This window comes from Carcharodon carcharias, chromosome 5, assembly GCF_017639515.1.
Source record: "Carcharodon carcharias isolate sCarCar2 chromosome 5, sCarCar2.pri, whole genome shotgun sequence".
Lineage (NCBI taxonomy): Eukaryota > Metazoa > Chordata > Chondrichthyes > Lamniformes > Lamnidae > Carcharodon > Carcharodon carcharias.
The window spans coordinates 141,494,243-141,512,594 of record NC_054471.1 but is presented as its reverse complement, the minus strand read 5'-3'; the positions used below and the strand labels follow the sequence as shown (position 1 = coordinate 141,512,594).

The 18,352-nt window shown below is 44.0% G+C and overlaps 1 protein-coding gene and 1 non-coding gene across 4 annotated transcripts in view; both read left to right on the top strand.

Annotated features, from left to right (window-relative positions):
* bach2b (BTB and CNC homology 1, basic leucine zipper transcription factor 2b) overlaps positions 1–17,860 on the top strand; it is a 317,454-nt gene extending 299,594 nt beyond the window's left edge. For all 3 annotated transcript variants that reach the window (XM_041187260.1, XM_041187259.1, XM_041187261.1), the window contains 2 exons: positions 11,315–11,521; positions 16,658–17,860. In XM_041187260.1, the coding sequence (XP_041043194.1) occupies positions 11,315–11,521; positions 16,658–17,143 (693 nt within the window). In that variant the 3' untranslated portion in view covers positions 17,144–17,860. The remainder of the gene's footprint in view (positions 1–11,314; positions 11,522–16,657) is intronic.
* LOC121278521 lies at positions 9,090–9,196 on the top strand. Its single transcript, XR_005943185.1, has one exon. It is a non-coding gene; the product is annotated as a U6 spliceosomal RNA (small nuclear RNA).
* Positions 17,861–18,352: the final 492 nt, after the last annotated feature.

The window sequence follows — 18,352 nt, the reverse complement described above, 5'->3', positions numbered from 1 at the left end:
GCTTAAAAAATAGCCAATCACATTCATTCATTGGGCAATTGATGGGGCTTCAACAGAATAATTAATTTCTGGGCTCTCAGCTAAGCCTCATTATGTATTCTTTGCTGAGAGCCCAGATGTCCATTTGAATACTAAAACATCTGAGCCCCAGACTAAATATTGCTTGGTTGACAGCTCTGGTTCTCCTATCACTGCTGTAATTTTCATGATGTTTATTAACAAAAAGTTGAGGTTTCAAGTGCTTGCAGTTTCTACAATTGAAATTTCAAAGGCTCTGGATGATTGACACTTTTATGCCCTGCAGTATTGTCACTATACGGTTATTGGTTCTATAGTGTAGAGTGGATCAGTAGATGTGAAAGAGCCACAGCTTGCAAGGGGGGGTTTGGCGGGGCACAGCTTGGCATAACTTGGCATGGTTGTGTGAGGGGCCATAGGGGTTCTTTGGGGGGCATACCTTGGAATGGGGGGGACATGAAAAGGACCTTTTGAACATACCCTCATGCAGACTATGGGCAGAAATTTTCGCTCATCGGGCGAGTGCACCCAATCCGAACAAGCATAAAATGACACGCGATATTTCAGTTGGCAGATGCGCACAGGAGTTGGAGCCATACCCACCATTAATTAACAGGCCAGTTAAGGTCCTTGACAACCCCATTGACAGCAAGTTAACGTTGCCCGTACGATTTTTCGCTCATCACACGGGCAAAACGGACAGGTGGCCAGCCCACAATTTGCAAATCCTCTTCTACAGGTGGGATAAGAAGTATAGCAGCATTGTCAATGTCAGTAGTGAGGAGTTTTGGAGATAACTTTCTGCTGGTGGTTTATTGGTACTTGTCAGCTTAATCTCTGTTCGGGGCTTCATTCTTAGCATTTCCACATGTCATTTCTGGACTCATTGGTGTCTTCCAGGCCCCCTAAGGATTCGAACCGTGTGGATCTTTCCAGGTATTAGACAGCCTTCCCTTCCCCTGGTAATGGGGATTGTAGTCTCTGCTGGTGGCACCTTCTTTGAGGAGGAAGAGAGGGGCTGAAGGGAGAGGAGGCCAGGTATCCCAATGCAGCTTCCACAGGATGGATCTTTGGGAGGAGAGGCGCAGGCACAAGGAGAACAGGGCCAGCAGGTAGCCCAAGGTGGGTGGGGCCATAGAAGTTGCCACTATCCTGCTGCCAGGTGTCCGACGTGCAATGCCGAAGGAGGCTCCATCTCTCCAGGAAGATTGTCAATTGCCAGATGAGTGGGCCTGAGATTAGCTCCAACTGTGTTGGTTTCATTCATTTCTGTATGGAAGAGGCCAGCCAGGCTGAGCGAGCCAGAGGCTTTGCAGCGATTGCTGGGTTCCCCCGCGTCCAGGGTGCCATCAACTGTACACATGTGGCCATCAAGGTACCAGCGGGTCAGTTGGGTGCCTTCATCAACAGGAAGGGATTCCACTCCATGAATGTGCAGCTAGTGTGTGACCACAGGATGCAGATTCTACAAGTCTGCAAGGTACACTGGCAGCTCCCATGACATGTACATCCTCAGATACCCCCAGGTGCCGAAGCTCTTCAGTGCTCCAGCCCAACTGAATAGATGGCTACTGGGTGACAAGGGCTATCCGTTGAAAAGGTGGCTCATGATGCCTTTCTACCACCCGAGAACAGAGGCAGAGCAGCATTGTAATAGAAGTCAAACCTCCACAAGGCGGCGATAGAGAGAACCATTGATCTTCTCAAATTGCGCTTCTGATGCCTGGACTGTTATGGGGGCGCACTGCAATACCCCCCAGAGTGGGTGTCACTAATGGTGGTTGCAAGCTTCCCTCTCCACAATTTGGCACTGGCAGTTGGGGAGCCAGGAGGAAGAGGATGTTGACGCAGCTGTACAGGTCCTGGATGTTGAGTCCAGTCATGAGACAGAAGATGAGCACGGTGAGGAGCGAGACCTCGGTTACCTCCAGGGAGGCAGGGACACCAGGGATGCCTTGATCATGCGCTCCTTCAGCTAGGCTGCCAAATAAGAGCTACCACCTCATGCCAGGGCTGTTGTCACCATCCTGGATTGCAGAAATGACCCTTTCCTTGGCCCCCAAGATACATTCAGTACCTGTGCAGTAATGTTTCGAGCCACCCACATCCAGCATTACATACTGGTGTACCCTGTACTTCCAAAACAAATGAAGCTTAGTCAGGCCAATAACACAAAAGCAAATGTAATTTAATGTTGGAACTCACATCGTATTGAACAGAACAATATTCGGTGTAGATGGTCACACCATTAATAAAGAAAAACAAGACGCGGAACAAAAACTCACCCGTGACCAGTCCCTCTTGAGCTTAAGGTGCTTTAAACTTACGTTTACGGGTGCTACATCTTGGGTACTCCCCCCTTGCTGGCTCCGGCATTGGAGACAGCCTGCTGACTCTGCTGTCCTGTTGAACTTGATGGCCATGGCGGTCACCCTCTGGCCAGTGGAGCCTGTGCTTTCCCCGCCTGGCAGGGAGCGGCCAATGCCAAGGCTGGCATCTCCCCAGTCATCGCATCCTCATCAGATGTCACAGTCACAGGCAGAGGGGTGAAGGAGCTGCTGCTGTCATCCAGTATGCCCTGAGAGGAACCTGCAGAGACAACAAGCAGCTCATGCGCCAGCGTTAGGTCACTGTGGACCTCCCTGCTCACCATTGATGGACAGGCACCTAGCTGGGATATTGGGTGCCCCAATCCATCTCGCACATGGATACTGACCAGCTGAGGCCAGTGCCTGTGTGAGGGCTTGCAGGTCCAAACGCAACCCCAGGAACCCCTGATTCTGTTCCTGGAGCTGCCTCTCCATGACAGTCTCCACTCTCTCATGGAGGAGACAGTGCATTTAGCCATGAGGGTCAACGCAGTGCTCACGCTCCGTAGGCACTCCTCCACAATGGAGACCATGGCACACATACCGTCTTGGATCTCTGCCAGATCTTCCTGCATGCCCCACTGGATGTCCAGCATCTGCTGCCTAATGGATGACTCCAGAGGCTCATTATCAGCCTTCGAATGAGCATCGTCCTGGTCTCCTGCGGTCCTCTGACTGCTGGCACCCTGGGTATTCACTGCTTCCGTCTGCACCTCAAGCGAGTGTGAAGTGTCCTCACTAATGTGCACCAAGATACTGCCCACCAAACTAATGCCCACTGAAATGCTGGTATCTGCGCTGGTGCCTGGTTCAGAGAGTGGGTGTGGCGCCGGTGCTTGGGGAGCACAGTGGCCTTTCAGGGTCCGGAGAGCGAATGGCTGCTGGTGAACCTAAAAAGGAGAAGAAGGACATGTCATTAGGTATAGTCATCGCACTGTCACTGTACATGCCATGCACCCTCGTGAGACAACGGAGATCTGCATCATGGTGCCCTCGTCTGTCAAGGATTAATGGGGTCTCCAGGCTCAAGGCTCACCTAAATGAAGAGACTACACTAGAATGGTGGTACCAGCCGAAATTCTCACTTCATTGCACTTCATCTGACACCCCAGCCCCACCGCCACTGTTTGACTGAGGTGCATGGCGCGTCTTGAGCTCCAAGGCCTCCTGCTCGTACAGGGAGATGATGAGGAGGTGTGGGGGTCCTCCGCCAGCCCTCGACCTCTCAATATCGTTGTGGGCCATCTTCTCCTGAAACAACAGAGGAGCATTGATTAGTCCACTCTCTACCTGCAACCCTAGATGAGGAGCTCCTGGCAGGGCACTTCTGAGTCGTGGCCCTCAAGCCACAAGGTACTCAGTTACAGCAGCCAGTGCTCACCCGCTTGGTCAGTTCCTGCGTGATTAACAGCTGCCACTCAGATTCTAACACTCCTGAACTCCACAGGGGGATGGCCAGCCCAAAACAATTCAACACACTGAGCCTTGCCAACACGGTATTTACCCTTCCTGAGCGTAGCAGGTTATTGGAGTGCTTCTGGGTCTGCACCCAGGTGCGCCACACCACCTCGTGGCTTCTTACCCAGGCTGCCACCTCATCCCATGCCCTCTTTGTGAGGTGCGGTAACCTTCTCCTCCCATCCTTAGGAACAAGGATGTCCCTTCTGGCAGCCACTTCCTCCAGGAGGGCAGTGATGCACTCGTTGGAAAAACGGGGGAAGGCGGGGGGGTGTGGGGGGGTGGGGGGGGCGAGTGCCATGCCAACCTCACCTCCCGCCTGGCATCTACACCTCCATTTGCAGCCACGTAGTTGCTGCAACTCCGACACAGGCAACTTCCCTGGGGCTGCCTGTGCCATTTTAAACAGGCCACCAGGTCGCCACTAGACCCGGCGGACAGCAGGCCCCACCTACCCCTTCCCGGTGGCTCCCCAGATGATATTCACGCTGGACGGGCCTTAATTGGCCCTCCCAGCATGAAATCACAGCTCGGCCCTGATTGCGGGTGGCTTTCGGCCCAGCCCTGCCAAGCCTGCCCGACGAGGACAAAATTCTGCCCCATGATTCACGTTCCATGAGCTATGACTCATTGAGAACCTGGCTTTACTCCATGAAAACTGCAGAGGACTTGGACATGCCGATCCCTACAATGGAGCCAGCCAGTTTGGAGGTACAGAGTGTGAGCTTTTGATGCAAACCAGCCCACAGCCTTAAAAGTCACTCCAAAAAAATTGGAAACCCCGGGAATGGGGTCAGGAATCCTGGAATCAGGCCCCAGTTGCCATTTTGACTCAGTGAAAATCCAAACTCCCCATACCCAGGAATAGAGACAAGGTGTATGCCTATGCACCTGGGCACACCTAAGGCTCAGTACTCTGGCAGAGCAAGCTAATCATAATTTCATAACTTAGATCCCTACATCCTCATAACTTAGTTCCCTGATTGTTGCATGGTCTGATAAATATTACAAGACTTGCTGCAGAATGTCATACCATAATAACTCACTTGCCCTCTTAAAGCTAGTGACCTTGAAAGATGACTAGCCAAAGAATCAACAGTATTGAGAATTGACCAGTTTGGTTTGAGGTTTGGACTGTATCATGATTGAGATCTATAACCATCAAGGCAGTGATAAGTGTCATAGCCTGTACATTACAAGCCTGCTCAAGTTCTCACTTACTAAGTAATTGTGTAAAAACTAATACTGCTGGCTTCATGGATATGTGAGATCTCTCTTTTAAGTATTACCAAGCACACCTAGGAATACTTGCAAATACAGAAAAGGAATTTGACACTTTAGTTTGGATTTTAGCAACTTCTCCAATTTTAAATATAAAATGTGAACGCATTATGATCACTGTTACGTAAAAGTACATTAAAGTCTGATACTTAATGTTGGAAATTTGATCATCCCTATTGCTCATAATCGAATCCTGGATGTTTTCTTCCATTGTTGATTCTTTGACAAACTGAATCATTTAACAATTTTCCATTAACTCTAGAAAATCTTTCTTTTTCTCACTAATATTTCTCAATTTCTAGCAAGTTAAAATTTCAAATTACTTTCGTTGTCCCCTTCCGTTTCTCATCCTAAAGTTCCAGATCAAAGCTTCCCCCCTTTTCTACGGCGTTTATAGCGTCCCTTAGAAATAGTTTTCCTCTGTTAACACCTATTAATTCTACCCAAAGTGATTCTGTGCCTGCCTTTTCCTTTTTTATATCTCTTTCACTTGTGCCTCAATACTGGAGATAGTATGTATTGCCCCATCTGCTCCTTTCCTCCTGATGCAATCTTTTCTAAACAAGTTGTAGCCTTCCAGATATATACCACATTGATTGGAATTATTCCACCAGCTCTCTATGATGCTAATGATATTGAATCTATCAACTCCTGCAAGATCTTCCTGATCACTCCCCTTACTTATCACACTTTATTGCATTGTTACCTCTAAACTTGACTATTCCAACACACTCCTGGCTGACCTCCTACTTACTAAATTTCATAAACTTGAGGTCATCCAAAATTCTGCTGCCTGTAACTTAACTCGCATCAAGTCCCATTCACCTGTCATCCCTGTGCTTGCTGACCTACATTAGCTCCAGGACAAGCAACTCCTTAATTATAAAATTTTCATCCTTGTTTTCAAATCCCTCCATGGCCTCACTCCTCCCTCTCCCTTTAATCTCTAGCCCCATAACCCTCCAAGTTATGTACACTCATCTAATTTTGGTCTTTTGAACATCCCTGATTTCAATCACTCCAACTGCCAAGGCCCTAAACGCTGAAAGTCCATGCCTGAACCTCTCCAAATCTCTACCTCCGTTTCTTCCTTTAAGACATTCTTTAAAACCTACCTCTTTGACTAAGCTTTTGGTCATCTGTCCGAATATTGCCTTATGTGGTGCAATGTCAAATATTGCTTTATAACGCTCCTGTGATGTGCATTGGAAAATTTTATTATATTAAAGTTGCTAGAAGAATTCTTGTGCCATGGTGGTTTGTGCCATGGTGATTTATTCTGTGTTAAGAATTACCTGGTGTGGCTCAGGAGCCCCCACTCTGTCCTGGCAGTCTCTGCTGCATTTGCTGCACAGGAAGACAGTGGACTGAAAAAGTGCACAATTTGCTTCCCTCTATTTTCTCTGGGCCCTATTCTCAGCCAGCTGAGCTTTCCGTTTCAGCTCACTTCTTCCAATGCCCTTCCATACAGTCAGCTTCCAGAGGTCACAGCCATCAACGACTGTCTCCCAATTGTCAGTGGCTGCCATCCTCATATCGCACAGGCAGAAGGCTTGCTCTGGGGCTCCAGCACTGTGCCCAAAGTTTGAAAGTAAAGATTAAAACATGAAACATCCCTCCAACCCTCACCCTGCACCACCGTCACCAACCCCATGCCTCATTCATGCCATCCCATGCCACTAGCCATTCCGACTAACCCATCATATCCTCCATGTCAACCTATGCCCCCATCCTGATAACCCCTCATACCCTCAATGTGAAACTATGGCCATCCATCCGCCCACCCATCCCCATAACACTTTGTAGCCGCTATGCTAACCTATGTCCCTCCACATACCCCTTGGCCATTTATAGCCTCCGTGCTAACCAATGCCCCTCCACCCACCTCCCCCATGGCCCTTTGTAGTCTCTCTGATAACCTCTACCCCCGCTCACCCATAACTCCCACCCTCATGCCAACCTATGCCCCTCCACCCACCCTCCATGGCCATTTATGCCAACTTTGTGCCAACTCATGCCGACCATGCCCATCTCCCTACATGCTTACACCTACATGCCAACTCATCTGCTATCCACCATGGGCAGACATTAGGACCAATGCAGAGATGAGATAAAATAAAGTCCTATGAAATTAAGTTCTAAATGTGTATTGCAAACTTCACTATATTGAAGAAAACACTCTCATTCATAAAAATCTATTTGCTACATTTATATTATTTAACTAAATTAAGTCTTACAAGAACAAGCATTTCATTCAAGTGCACAATCCTTTAAAACAATGAGCATTGAAATTCATCCCAGATCAAAGAGTCTATAAGCACTCGTAGCTGTCAGTCAAACTCTGAAGTGGCAGGCACCCTACCATGATCACGGATGGTTGTGAAATCAGTCATGAAGCAGTAATCCAGCAATGGAATCCCTCATGTTTAAGTGAACAGAGTGAAATTGCAAGCAATCATTTTTTTATAACACTCCAGACATTTTTTTTCAAAGACTTAAAGGGCAGGACTTTTAAATGCCGTGACAGCTGGACAGATCCCTTTAACAGGTCCCTTTGACAGGTGCTTCTGACAATTTTGACAGTTGATTTTGGCAGGTCTGTTGACAGTTCCAATTAGCTTGGCAGTTAATGAGTTTATGCACTTTTATGCCTACTTTAAGCAACTCCAAAGGGCACCTGACCTCCGCCAAAGGGCACCCTAGTTCCCCCAAAAGTGTCCTTGGACCAGATTCAAAGGAGTACCTTACCTCTCCAAAGGGCCTGGCTATCCAAACAAATCCACACAGCTCAGACCTGCTCTTAACTGGTCTAATCTGCACACTTCAGGTTTCACGCTCCAGACCTACCAAAATACCACTTCATTGGAGACAGCTGATGATTTAAATGGCCATTTGCCTCTGTAAACAACATATGTGCAAATGTGCCCTGTCCCTCAATCCTGCTCTCATGAAAATGGCAAGTGCCCTGTTCGGGAGCGGGACTTATGATTTTTGGTCATTTCTGCTATTGTTTCAGCAATTATCAAGACAGAGGAACTACAGTTATCACTCTATAAGTACACTAAAAATCAAGGCCAAGTCGCTGAGTACCAAATATTGTGTATTGATTGACTGAGGATTGCTACTGCAATGAGGAGTTGATTTGCACATTGATGATGCAACATAAATGTTGTATAGGCCAGGAGATACGGTGTACTGACCATGTAATTGAGGTATGCTCTATATTGTATAGTGTTTATGAATGTCCCATTTTTGAATAGGCAGATAATAACTGGGCCAGTATAGGAGCATTAATCTAGCAGATACCTTACTTGCTGCACTCCTGGATTCATCCTACCATGAAACTCGTGATTCATTTGTTAGATTTATTGATAATTGCAGCCCAGGTACAAATAACCACTTGCCTTGGTAAGTCACTGGATTTGCTACTTTCATCCACAATTCTCAGCATGCCCTTCCTACTATTTTTGGCTAAATTTTTAACAGCCCTTGATAAATTCCTGTCTGCGCTATTTTCTTACAACTGTTAACCCGTTTAAAATATTAATAATTGGGCAAAAATAGTCATGAACATGCTGACTAGTGAACTAAAAATGGGGCACAGAACCAATATGAGTTCTAGATATCACCTGACCTTTGGGAGATGCAAGCGGTGGGGCAGGCCAGGGCTGGGGCCAGTGTGGAGAGTGTCTATTTTTTGCAACAAGGATTTATTGTATGTTTATTAAAGAAGTACCAATTAAGAAAATGTTATTTCTAAAACAAGATTCACTAGCTCGTCAGAGTAAACTGCTCATTTATCTTGTAAATGTAGGTGCAGCAACTTAAGCTGTTGAAACAATTGCTTTAAGTTAAATGACAAGATTGCTTGGCCTAAATAGCCAAGTGGTTATGGTACTGGGCTTGTAACCCCAAGATCAAGAGTTCAAATCTCACGATACATTGATAGATTTCACTCATTTAGTGCTCGCTTCGGCAGTACATATATTAAAATTGGAACAATACAGAGAAGATTAGCATGGCCCCTGCGTAAGGATGACATGCAAATTCGTGAAGCGTTCCATATAGCTTGGCCTAAATAGCCAAGTGGTTATGGTACTGGGTTTGTAACCCCAAGATCAAGAGTTCAAATCTCACAATGGCAAACTATGAAACAATGTAACTTCATCTGAAACAGATGGAAACAGGTTTACTCAAAAGAGTATCAAGAGTTCAAATTTAAAAGATTTAAAAGATTATCAAGAGTTCAAATCTCACAATGGCAAACTATGAAACAATGTAACTTCATCTGGAAACAGATGGAAACGGGTTTATACTCGAAAGAGTTACTGGGCTTGTAACCCCAAGATCAAGAGTTCAAATCTCACAATGGCAAACTATGAAACAATGTAACTTCATCTGAATAGGAACAGATGGAAACGTGTTTGTACTCGAAAGAGTTAAATGACAAGATGCCATTATAATAGCCCAGAATTTATGTGGGCCATAAAGATTGGATTAAAAGAGAAAACAAAAGACAAAATTAAAGTAAGAAAAAAGTAAACTTTATTAATGACTTTCCTTCCAGCATAAGGTCAGAAGTGGGGATGTTCGCTGATGATTTTACAGTGTTCACCAACATTTGTGACTCCTCAGATACTGAAGAGTTCAAATGCAGCAAGATCTGGACAATATCCAGGCTTGGGCTGACAAGTGGCAAATAACGTTCACAAGTGCCAGGCAATGACCATCTCCAACAAGAGAGAATCTAACCATCGCCCCTTGAAATTCAGTGGCATTACCATCGCTGAATCCCCCACTATCAACATCCTGGGGGTTAACATTGACCAGAAACTGAACTGGACTAGCCATATAAATACTGTGGCTACAAGAGCAGGCCAGAGGCTCAGAATCTTGCAGCAAATAACTCAGCTCCTGACTCCCCAAAGCCTGTTCACTGTCTACAAGGCACAAGTCAGGAGTGTGATGGAATACTTTCCACTTTCCTGGATGAGTACAGCTCCAACAACACTCAAGAAGTTTGACACCATCCAGGACAAAGCAGCCCACTTGATTAGCACTCCATCCACAAACATTCGCTCCCTCCACCAACGATATACATTGATAGCAGTGTGTACCATCTACAAGATGCACTGCAGAAACTCACCAAAGCTCCTTAGACATCACCTTCCAAACCCACGACCACTGACATCTAGAAGGACAAGTGCAGCAGACACATGGGAACACCATCACCTGGGAATTTCCATCCAAGCCACACACCATCCTGATTTGGAAATATATCGCCATTCCTTGACTTTGCTGGGTCTAAATCCTGGAATTCCCTTCCTAACAGCACTGTGGGTGTACCTAGACCACATGGACTGCAGCGGTTCAAGAAGGCAGCTCATCACCACCTTCTCAAGGGCAATTAGGGATGGGCAATGAATGCCAGCCTAGTCAGCGATGCCCACATCCCATAGATGAACTTTTAAATATTAAATCTTTAGCTGTAATGAATTTGAGCTAATTGTGCATAATTTTTCAATGTGCATATTCTGCTGCACTATCGCCTTAGTATTGACGGTGTGTTTACATGATAGATGCACATTTTCAATGAAATGCAGCTTTATTGTAGAGTTTTCCCAAATAACTTTCTCCATTATGGACTACATTTTCCAGTTGCTGCTGAATATCAGTGAAAGTGTTTTGTTGTGCATTGCTGACACAGCTGTGCTGAAAAGATGAAAGTGCTTTCACTGCCTATTGTTGTTATTCTAGTGCAGGATATATGATGACTCATTCTGTTAGTGCCACCTGCAGGTTGAAAACTGTGTTGCAAAATGTTTAGCTTTTGGGTACAAACACTCTGCAGATCATTCTAGAGATCTGTCATCTCTGTTAAATGCCAAGTATTCAGCAAATATTGTTATTGTAATTTGCTGTAAAATACATTTCTAGTTTATGTAACTTGCAATAATTGTGACTGGCATTGTGTTTTATGTTACTTTCACAAAGCTTTTAGACTTTCTGTACAGATAGAACCCACATTTATAGAAGATGTTCCTTTGTGTCCTGTTACGTTGATCATTGCACATGTATTTTTCTTTCCAATTAAATACATTGTTGAATTGCGGCCCTGCTAATAATATAGTTAGAATTCTCCTGTCCCTCTGTATCAACTAACCAATTCGTTTTGTCCTGTCCTGTAGGTCAAACTTCCCTTTCCAATCGATCAAATCACAGATCTTCCAAGGAATGATTTCCAAATGATGGTCAAGATGCACAAGTTAACCTCGGAGCAGCTAGAGTTCATTCATGATGTCCGCCGACGCAGCAAGAATCGGATTGCAGCCCAACGTTGTAGGAAGAGAAAACTGGATTGTATTCAGAACTTGGAGTGTGAAATTCAAAAGTTGGTGAGTAGACTGCAAACCTTCCATCTGTTTGTAATCAATTTTTGTGAGCGCCCGTTTTCTGCCAGCCTTACACCCGGTTATGAAAGTAAAACAATCTCTCTTTGCTAAAGAAAAACTGATTTTTCTGATGTTTGGAAGGAACCAGGGATTTGCATCTAGCTACCAATCTACGGCTAAAGAACTGATTTTTAATTAATGTAAGGATGTCCTCAAGAAGAACAGATCTCCACTTAACCTCAAGACAATCTTTTTAACAATTAAACCTTAAGAAAGGCAAAAATTTATATTAATAAATTATTATATTTTATATTGCATAATGCTCCAGTTCTTCCAGAAAAGTTGATCATCATAAGTTGGTAGATGCACTTTTACATTAATGGACTGTTAGCTATTTCCCATGGTTTCAATACTGATACAAGTCTTTCCTCCTTATGAACCAAAGTGGGCTACTGAATGTATCAGTTACTCAAAGAGGATTTCAGTGGTAGATTAAACCTTGCTTGAGATCATGCCTAGGCTATAAATTATGGAATAGGTTTGTTAGCAATATATAAGGACCTTTCGCATATCTGCCATATCTCAAAGTCTTATACTGGAGACCATCTCACACGCACGACGTTTGCATCTCATTTGCCCATGTTTGGCTCAGGTGTAATGTTCATTAGGAAATAGCAAATCTTGTAATCTTTAAAAAGAGGCATAAAGAGCAAAAGTAAACCAACCATTGCAAACCTGCTGGTTTCTTCCAACTTTGATAAGACAAGGAGTTGTCAATGCACAAACAACTGCCACACTAAAGAGACTCCTCACAGCAGCAGCATCATTAGCTAACTAATGTCCAGAGGTGCACAGAAGTCATTGAAAGGTCTTAAAGGTAAAGGCAAGTTAAACACGTTAGCAGCAAACCATCACAACCAGACTACTCCCAAGCAGTGCCTTACAACACATGTATGTTAAGCAAAATGTTAAAACGTTTAACCTGCTTATATGGTTGAAGCCTCTAGTTTTGGCTTTCCATTGCCTTTCATACTGTTGTGGGTTTTAGTTTCTGACAACATACTTTTCTTAGTACATTAATCCAAGCAAGGATATCAGCATGAAGGTGTACGACAAATACCAGCACTGATGGATTGGGGCCAGCAAATTGCATTGCGGAGATTGCTATTTTCATCTCTCTGACATCAGCAGCACTAGTCTAGTGAGATGTTTGCATCATGCAATCATAGGAATAGGCGCAGAATATAGCAGTTAGCAAAGCAATGGCTTAGATCACTTAAAATTATAATTAACAAATAACTGTAGCTAAGTTATGGTTAGAGCAATGCAAAAACTAGAGAATTTAAAGTCTCCCTCTCCTCCCCTTAACGTGCTGTCCAGTACGTGACCTGCTAGAAGCAGAGGTGAATGTACACACCTCATTTTTTTCAAATAAAAATGGATACGAGTGACCTTCATCCACTTAGCTCTTACAGCAACTCAGTGTTCCATTTAACACCAACAAGCTTAGTTTCTATTCAGCCATATATTTGCATATAATTTAAAATTACATTTGCACCAAGTTTTATTGCAGCATTATACAAGGGAGTAGATGCTAACTAGGAGTGGTTTCTACCTCAGTGGTGACAGCAAGGAGGCTACCTTAATTTATAACTGTCAGGATTCACTTAATGCCTCCAGTCCACTGTCTGTCTGCAGCAGACATGAAGAGGATGCGGAGGGGCTGTTGGAAGGTGAAGAGTGGGTAGCCCTTTGGCTCTTTGCCAGCTTTAAGGAAAGTAGCTGGGTTTAGCTTTTGGGAGTGTTTCGAAGGTGGGGAAAGTGGAAAGGAAGCCTTGGGCAGGAGGATGTGATTTTCTTTTGAGGGCCCAGGAGAAAACTCCTGCTCCTCCTGACCCCACAATGAAAAGTTTTACATCTACTTGTCTTCAAGTCTGCTTCTGCCGAGCGGGAAAACTGCAACTTTTTCCCTGCTCAGGCCAGGTTAAAATGCTGGCCGGGGTCTGAGCAGGTAAATAACCTGCTCATTTTTAACTGTATCTCCCTTTCTGCTAAGCAGGTAGGGTTAAAACTGACTCCATAGTTTGTGTTCAGTTCAATTACATTAAATCAACCACCTCAATCAGTTGAATGGCAGATTGAAAAGCAATCCAATTTCATATTAACCAGTATACTTAGATAATACATTGCTGTTTTGAATAAATTGATGATGTTAATAGTTATATATTATTATGAATAGTATTCAGTGTAGTAATTAGGTATAACTCTAAATCTGCAAACAAATACTACGTTAAAATGTACTTAATGACCACCTCTGAAGCTATCCAGATGTAGGCCTACAACTCAGCGTGAACTAATGTTACAAACACATTACAAAAACAGAATTACCTGGAAAAACTCAGCAGGTCTGGCAGCATCAGCGGAGAAGAAAAGAGTTGATATTTCAAGTCCTCATGACCCTTCAGCAGAACTGAGTAATATTAGGAGAGGGGTGAAATATAATGTAGAGGAGAACGCATTGGGAGCAATGAATGCAGTAGACTAAGTTAGGGGAAATGCAAGTGACCTCTCCTCCCTCCCAGAAACATGATAGGGTCCCCCTTGTCCTCACTTATTACCCCACCAGCCTCCGCATTCAAAGGATCATCCTCCACCATTTCCGCCTACTCCAGCATGATGCCACCACCAAACACATCTTCCCTTCACCACCCCCCCCCCCCCCCCCCCCCCCCCCCCCCCCACCCCGGCAGCATTCCGTAGGGATTGTTCCCTCCGGGACACCCTGGTCCACTCCTCCATCACCCCCTACTCCTCAACCCCCATCTATGGCACCTCCCCATGCCCACGCAAAAGATGCAACACCTGCCCCTTCACTTCCTCTCTCCTCACCATCCAAGGGCCCAAACACTCCTTTCAAGTGAAACAGCATTTCACTTGCATTTCCCCTAACTTAGTCTACTGCATTTGTTGCTCCCAATGCAGTCTGCTCTACATTGGAGAGACCAAACGTAAACTGGGCGACCACTTTGCAGAACACCTGCGGTCTGTCCGCAAGAAAGACCCAAACCTCCCTGTCGCTTGCCATTTTAACACTCCACCCTGCTCTCTTGCCCACATGTCTGTCCTTGGCTTGCTGCATTGTTCCAGTGAAGCCCAACCCAAACTGGAGGAACAGCACCTCATCTTCCGACTAGGCACTTTACAGCCTTCCGGACTGAATATTGAGTTCAACAACTTTAGATCTTGAACTCTCTCCTCCATCCCCACCCCCTTCCGTTTCTTCCCCCTTCTGTTTTTTTCCAATAATTTTATAGATTTTTCTTTTCCCACCTATTTCCATTATTTTTAAATTTATACCTTTTATGCCCTGTTAGTCTTTCCACCCCACCCCTACTAGAGCTGTACCTTGGGTGTCCTGCCATCCATTCTTAATTAGCACATTCGTTTAGATAATATCACCACCTTCAACACCTCTTTGTTCTTTTGTCTGTGACATCTTTTGATTAGCTGCTCCTATCACTGCTTACTTGCCCCTACAACACCCACCCCCCCCCCACTTATCTCTTCTCTCCCCCCACCCCCCACACACACACCTTAAACCAGCTTATATTTTACCCCTCTCCTAATATTACTCAGTTCTGCTGAAGGGTCATGAGGACTCGAAACGTCAACTCTTTTCTTCTCCGCCGATGCTGCCAGACCTGCTGAGTTTTTCCAGGTAATTCTGTTTTTGTTTTGGATTTCCAGCATCCGCAGTTTTTTGTTTTTACAAACACATTATCCCACCGAATGAGTTTCACTGAGAAACATAATTAGATGCAGTCGCTCATCCTGGCACTTATTACAGAGAGGCATTGAAGCCAGAAATGGACAATTTCCTGACCTAGATCGATCACAGTTGTGAACAACCTGAAAATGTGAAGGCAGTCAAAATAAGGATTGTAACGATACTGTAAGAATATCATTAAAATATGCAAACATCACTCAAGGGTTTGGCAACTGCAGTGTAAGACATATCCAGTCCACCTGAGTGCTTCAGGCACTTTGTTGAGTTTACAAGCTATTTTCTTCTTCCTAGCATCCTGTTGTATCCTTGGATTCTAAGTTTTCTATTCAATATATCCTTTTATTATTAAGCTGTTCAATTCTACTCTCACGGTTGCAGCTAAGCAACACTGAGGAAAATTTTTACAAAATTCAACTATCCAGGATCCTTGAACTCCGAAACCAGCCTACTGCTTATAACAGGACATATACCAGTTTACTGCATATTACATTACTTTATTCCCTTAGTTTCCTCTCTTCAAGTTGCTTGTTACTGCTGAGGTATATTTCCACTGGCACTTTGTAGTTCTCAGCCATATGACTATTCTTCATGTGTAAACCTAGAAAGTAAGCACTAATAGGCACTTCAACAATGCAGTTAAGCAATCCTGCCCAGTTTAAGCCATCCTGTCCAGGCCTAATGCCCACAGACTTTTACTTTCATCAAGAGTCACTGGACAGCAATCGAAGGAACCATGACTGTTTTTTATCAGGTTTCTTTAGCTCAGAGTCACCAACTCCAAAGGCAACTCCAAGTTGATGTCCTACTGAGGAAAATTAACTCGCCACAAACTATGAAGCAAACCTCAGGCCTTACTGACCTGTGCAGCTCACTGCTATGTCAGATGATGCTTTCAGCCAAAGAATTATCAAAGGATTTTCTGGTTTTGGAGCACAAAGGGGGCTGGTACAGCGCCATTCCCAAAATTATTCCATGAATCTCTCTCTTTTTCCCCGTGCTGCATGAACACGAATTCTTGAAGCAATGCAATGGAGATATCAAAAGATGCCACTTGCTGAGGAGGAGGAAAAGCTTGCCAGAAAAAGATTAACCACCCCTCACTGACTTCATTTGCATGAATTATCATAAGTAATACGAACCTTGGGTTATCATTCCCTCAATATGTTATTGTCTTGAAAGATACCAAGCCAGCGTGTTTACTTTAGCTCTTAACCTGTAAACAATAATTTGAAGTTACGTTTTGTGATACATTATTAAACACTGTGCAGCAATAGTAAGTACCACTTTAAAGAGCACAAGTACTGTTAAGAACCTACATTACATAACTTATCATTTTTCTTTGTTTCTCCCAGCTGTGTGAAAAAGAGAAGTTACTGACAGAAAGGAACCAGCTGAATGCTTGTATGGGAGAACTGTGGGATAATTTCTCATGCCTTTGCCAAGAAGTGTGTGGGGATGTCCAGTTAAACCCAGAGCAGATACAGTCATTGCACAAGTTTTGTCCAGTCTTTAGGCCGATGGATGAACCTGCAGCTACAGGCAGCACCGCCTTGCCACTTGCTGGATTAGAACAGAAGTTCTTGAAGACACAGTCCGTTGAAGATGATCTGCAGTGCTGCTCGGAGCAAGGCGGGGCTCATCATCAAGACCAGTGGTCACCTCGCCACAATGCAGGAGTGTGCACTTCAGGAAATCTGCAAGGGCTACTCAACCAAGAAACATGCTCGGAAAGGGGGCCTTCACTCGAACAATGCAGTCAAACTGTGACCGTAGATTTCTGCCAGGAAATGACTGATAAATGTACAACTGATGAACAGCCTAGGAAAGATTGCACCTAGTGACTGTTTAATTCTTCCACCTTTTTTTGTTTCCATTAAAGTAAGCAGGAGGTTCACTTAATCAGGATGCAGGCAAAATTCATCTATTGATGTTTTTTCTCTTTGATGCACACTACAACAGTCTTAAACTGCAGCAATACTCCGTCTAGGTATTACTCCTCAGAACAGCTGAGGTTTATCCTCAATGGTGCTATACCTTGCTTGTGCAGGGAACTTGACAGTGATGCTGTTATTTTATTATGATTATTAATTATTGTTATTAGGATTTTGGCCTTCATTCTGAAATGGAAATAGGTCAAACAACAACCCATTTTACCTTGAAGGACCTAATAAATAGCCCAGTAGTCTTTCAGCAAGCTCGGTGGCCCATGTCACACAACAACTCAGGAAAACTTCTGAATATTCGACATAACTCAGTACACATTAGAGATGGTTTTTCATCTACATCTATATACTGTAACCTACTCCTGCATCCTCAGTTTTAATCATTAGAATACTGGAACTCTCCATCTGGATCGTACAAAGAATCTGGTTACAACATTCCCATTTTACCTTCTGCAGAATCTGACCGACACTTTTAAGAATTTAGACAGTTAGGTTTTCACACTTGAGCAATATCATCTTCTTTGTAAGAAAAAAGAATAATTTGATGTGTATTTGATGTAAATTAAAATAAGACATCTCTGGCACTGCTTTGAAAGGTGCCTTTTGAGCAGGGAAGATTTGTTATTATTGCTGATGTAGAACAATGATGGTCAAAACTGCCACTTGCATTCTGTCATTGGGTTCTTTGCTTTACTACCTGGTGCATTGCACACTTGTTTATAAGAACAAACAAGAGAAGATATTCAGAAAAATATTGTTAGGCTATGTACCTTCCCTACCTAACCAAACAGTGCGAGCTAATACATATTTGCTGTAGCAATTACCATGCTTGCAGAATAGCCAATACCAACTTTTGTAAGTTGGGCTCTTGGTATTCACCAATATTTCCATTTTTAACTCTTAACCTGGGTTTAAAATTATCATTACGTCAAAAGAAACTTCTGATTGGAGTATAAGTTAAACACTGTCCAAGTGGACAGATATAAATGCATGAGCTACTGAATCTAAAATACTCTTATGTACAAACTTTTAAGAATTATAAACTTTTAATTTGTTTGTTACATGCTTTTCAAATTTGCACATTTCTAAAATCCCTGCCACTGC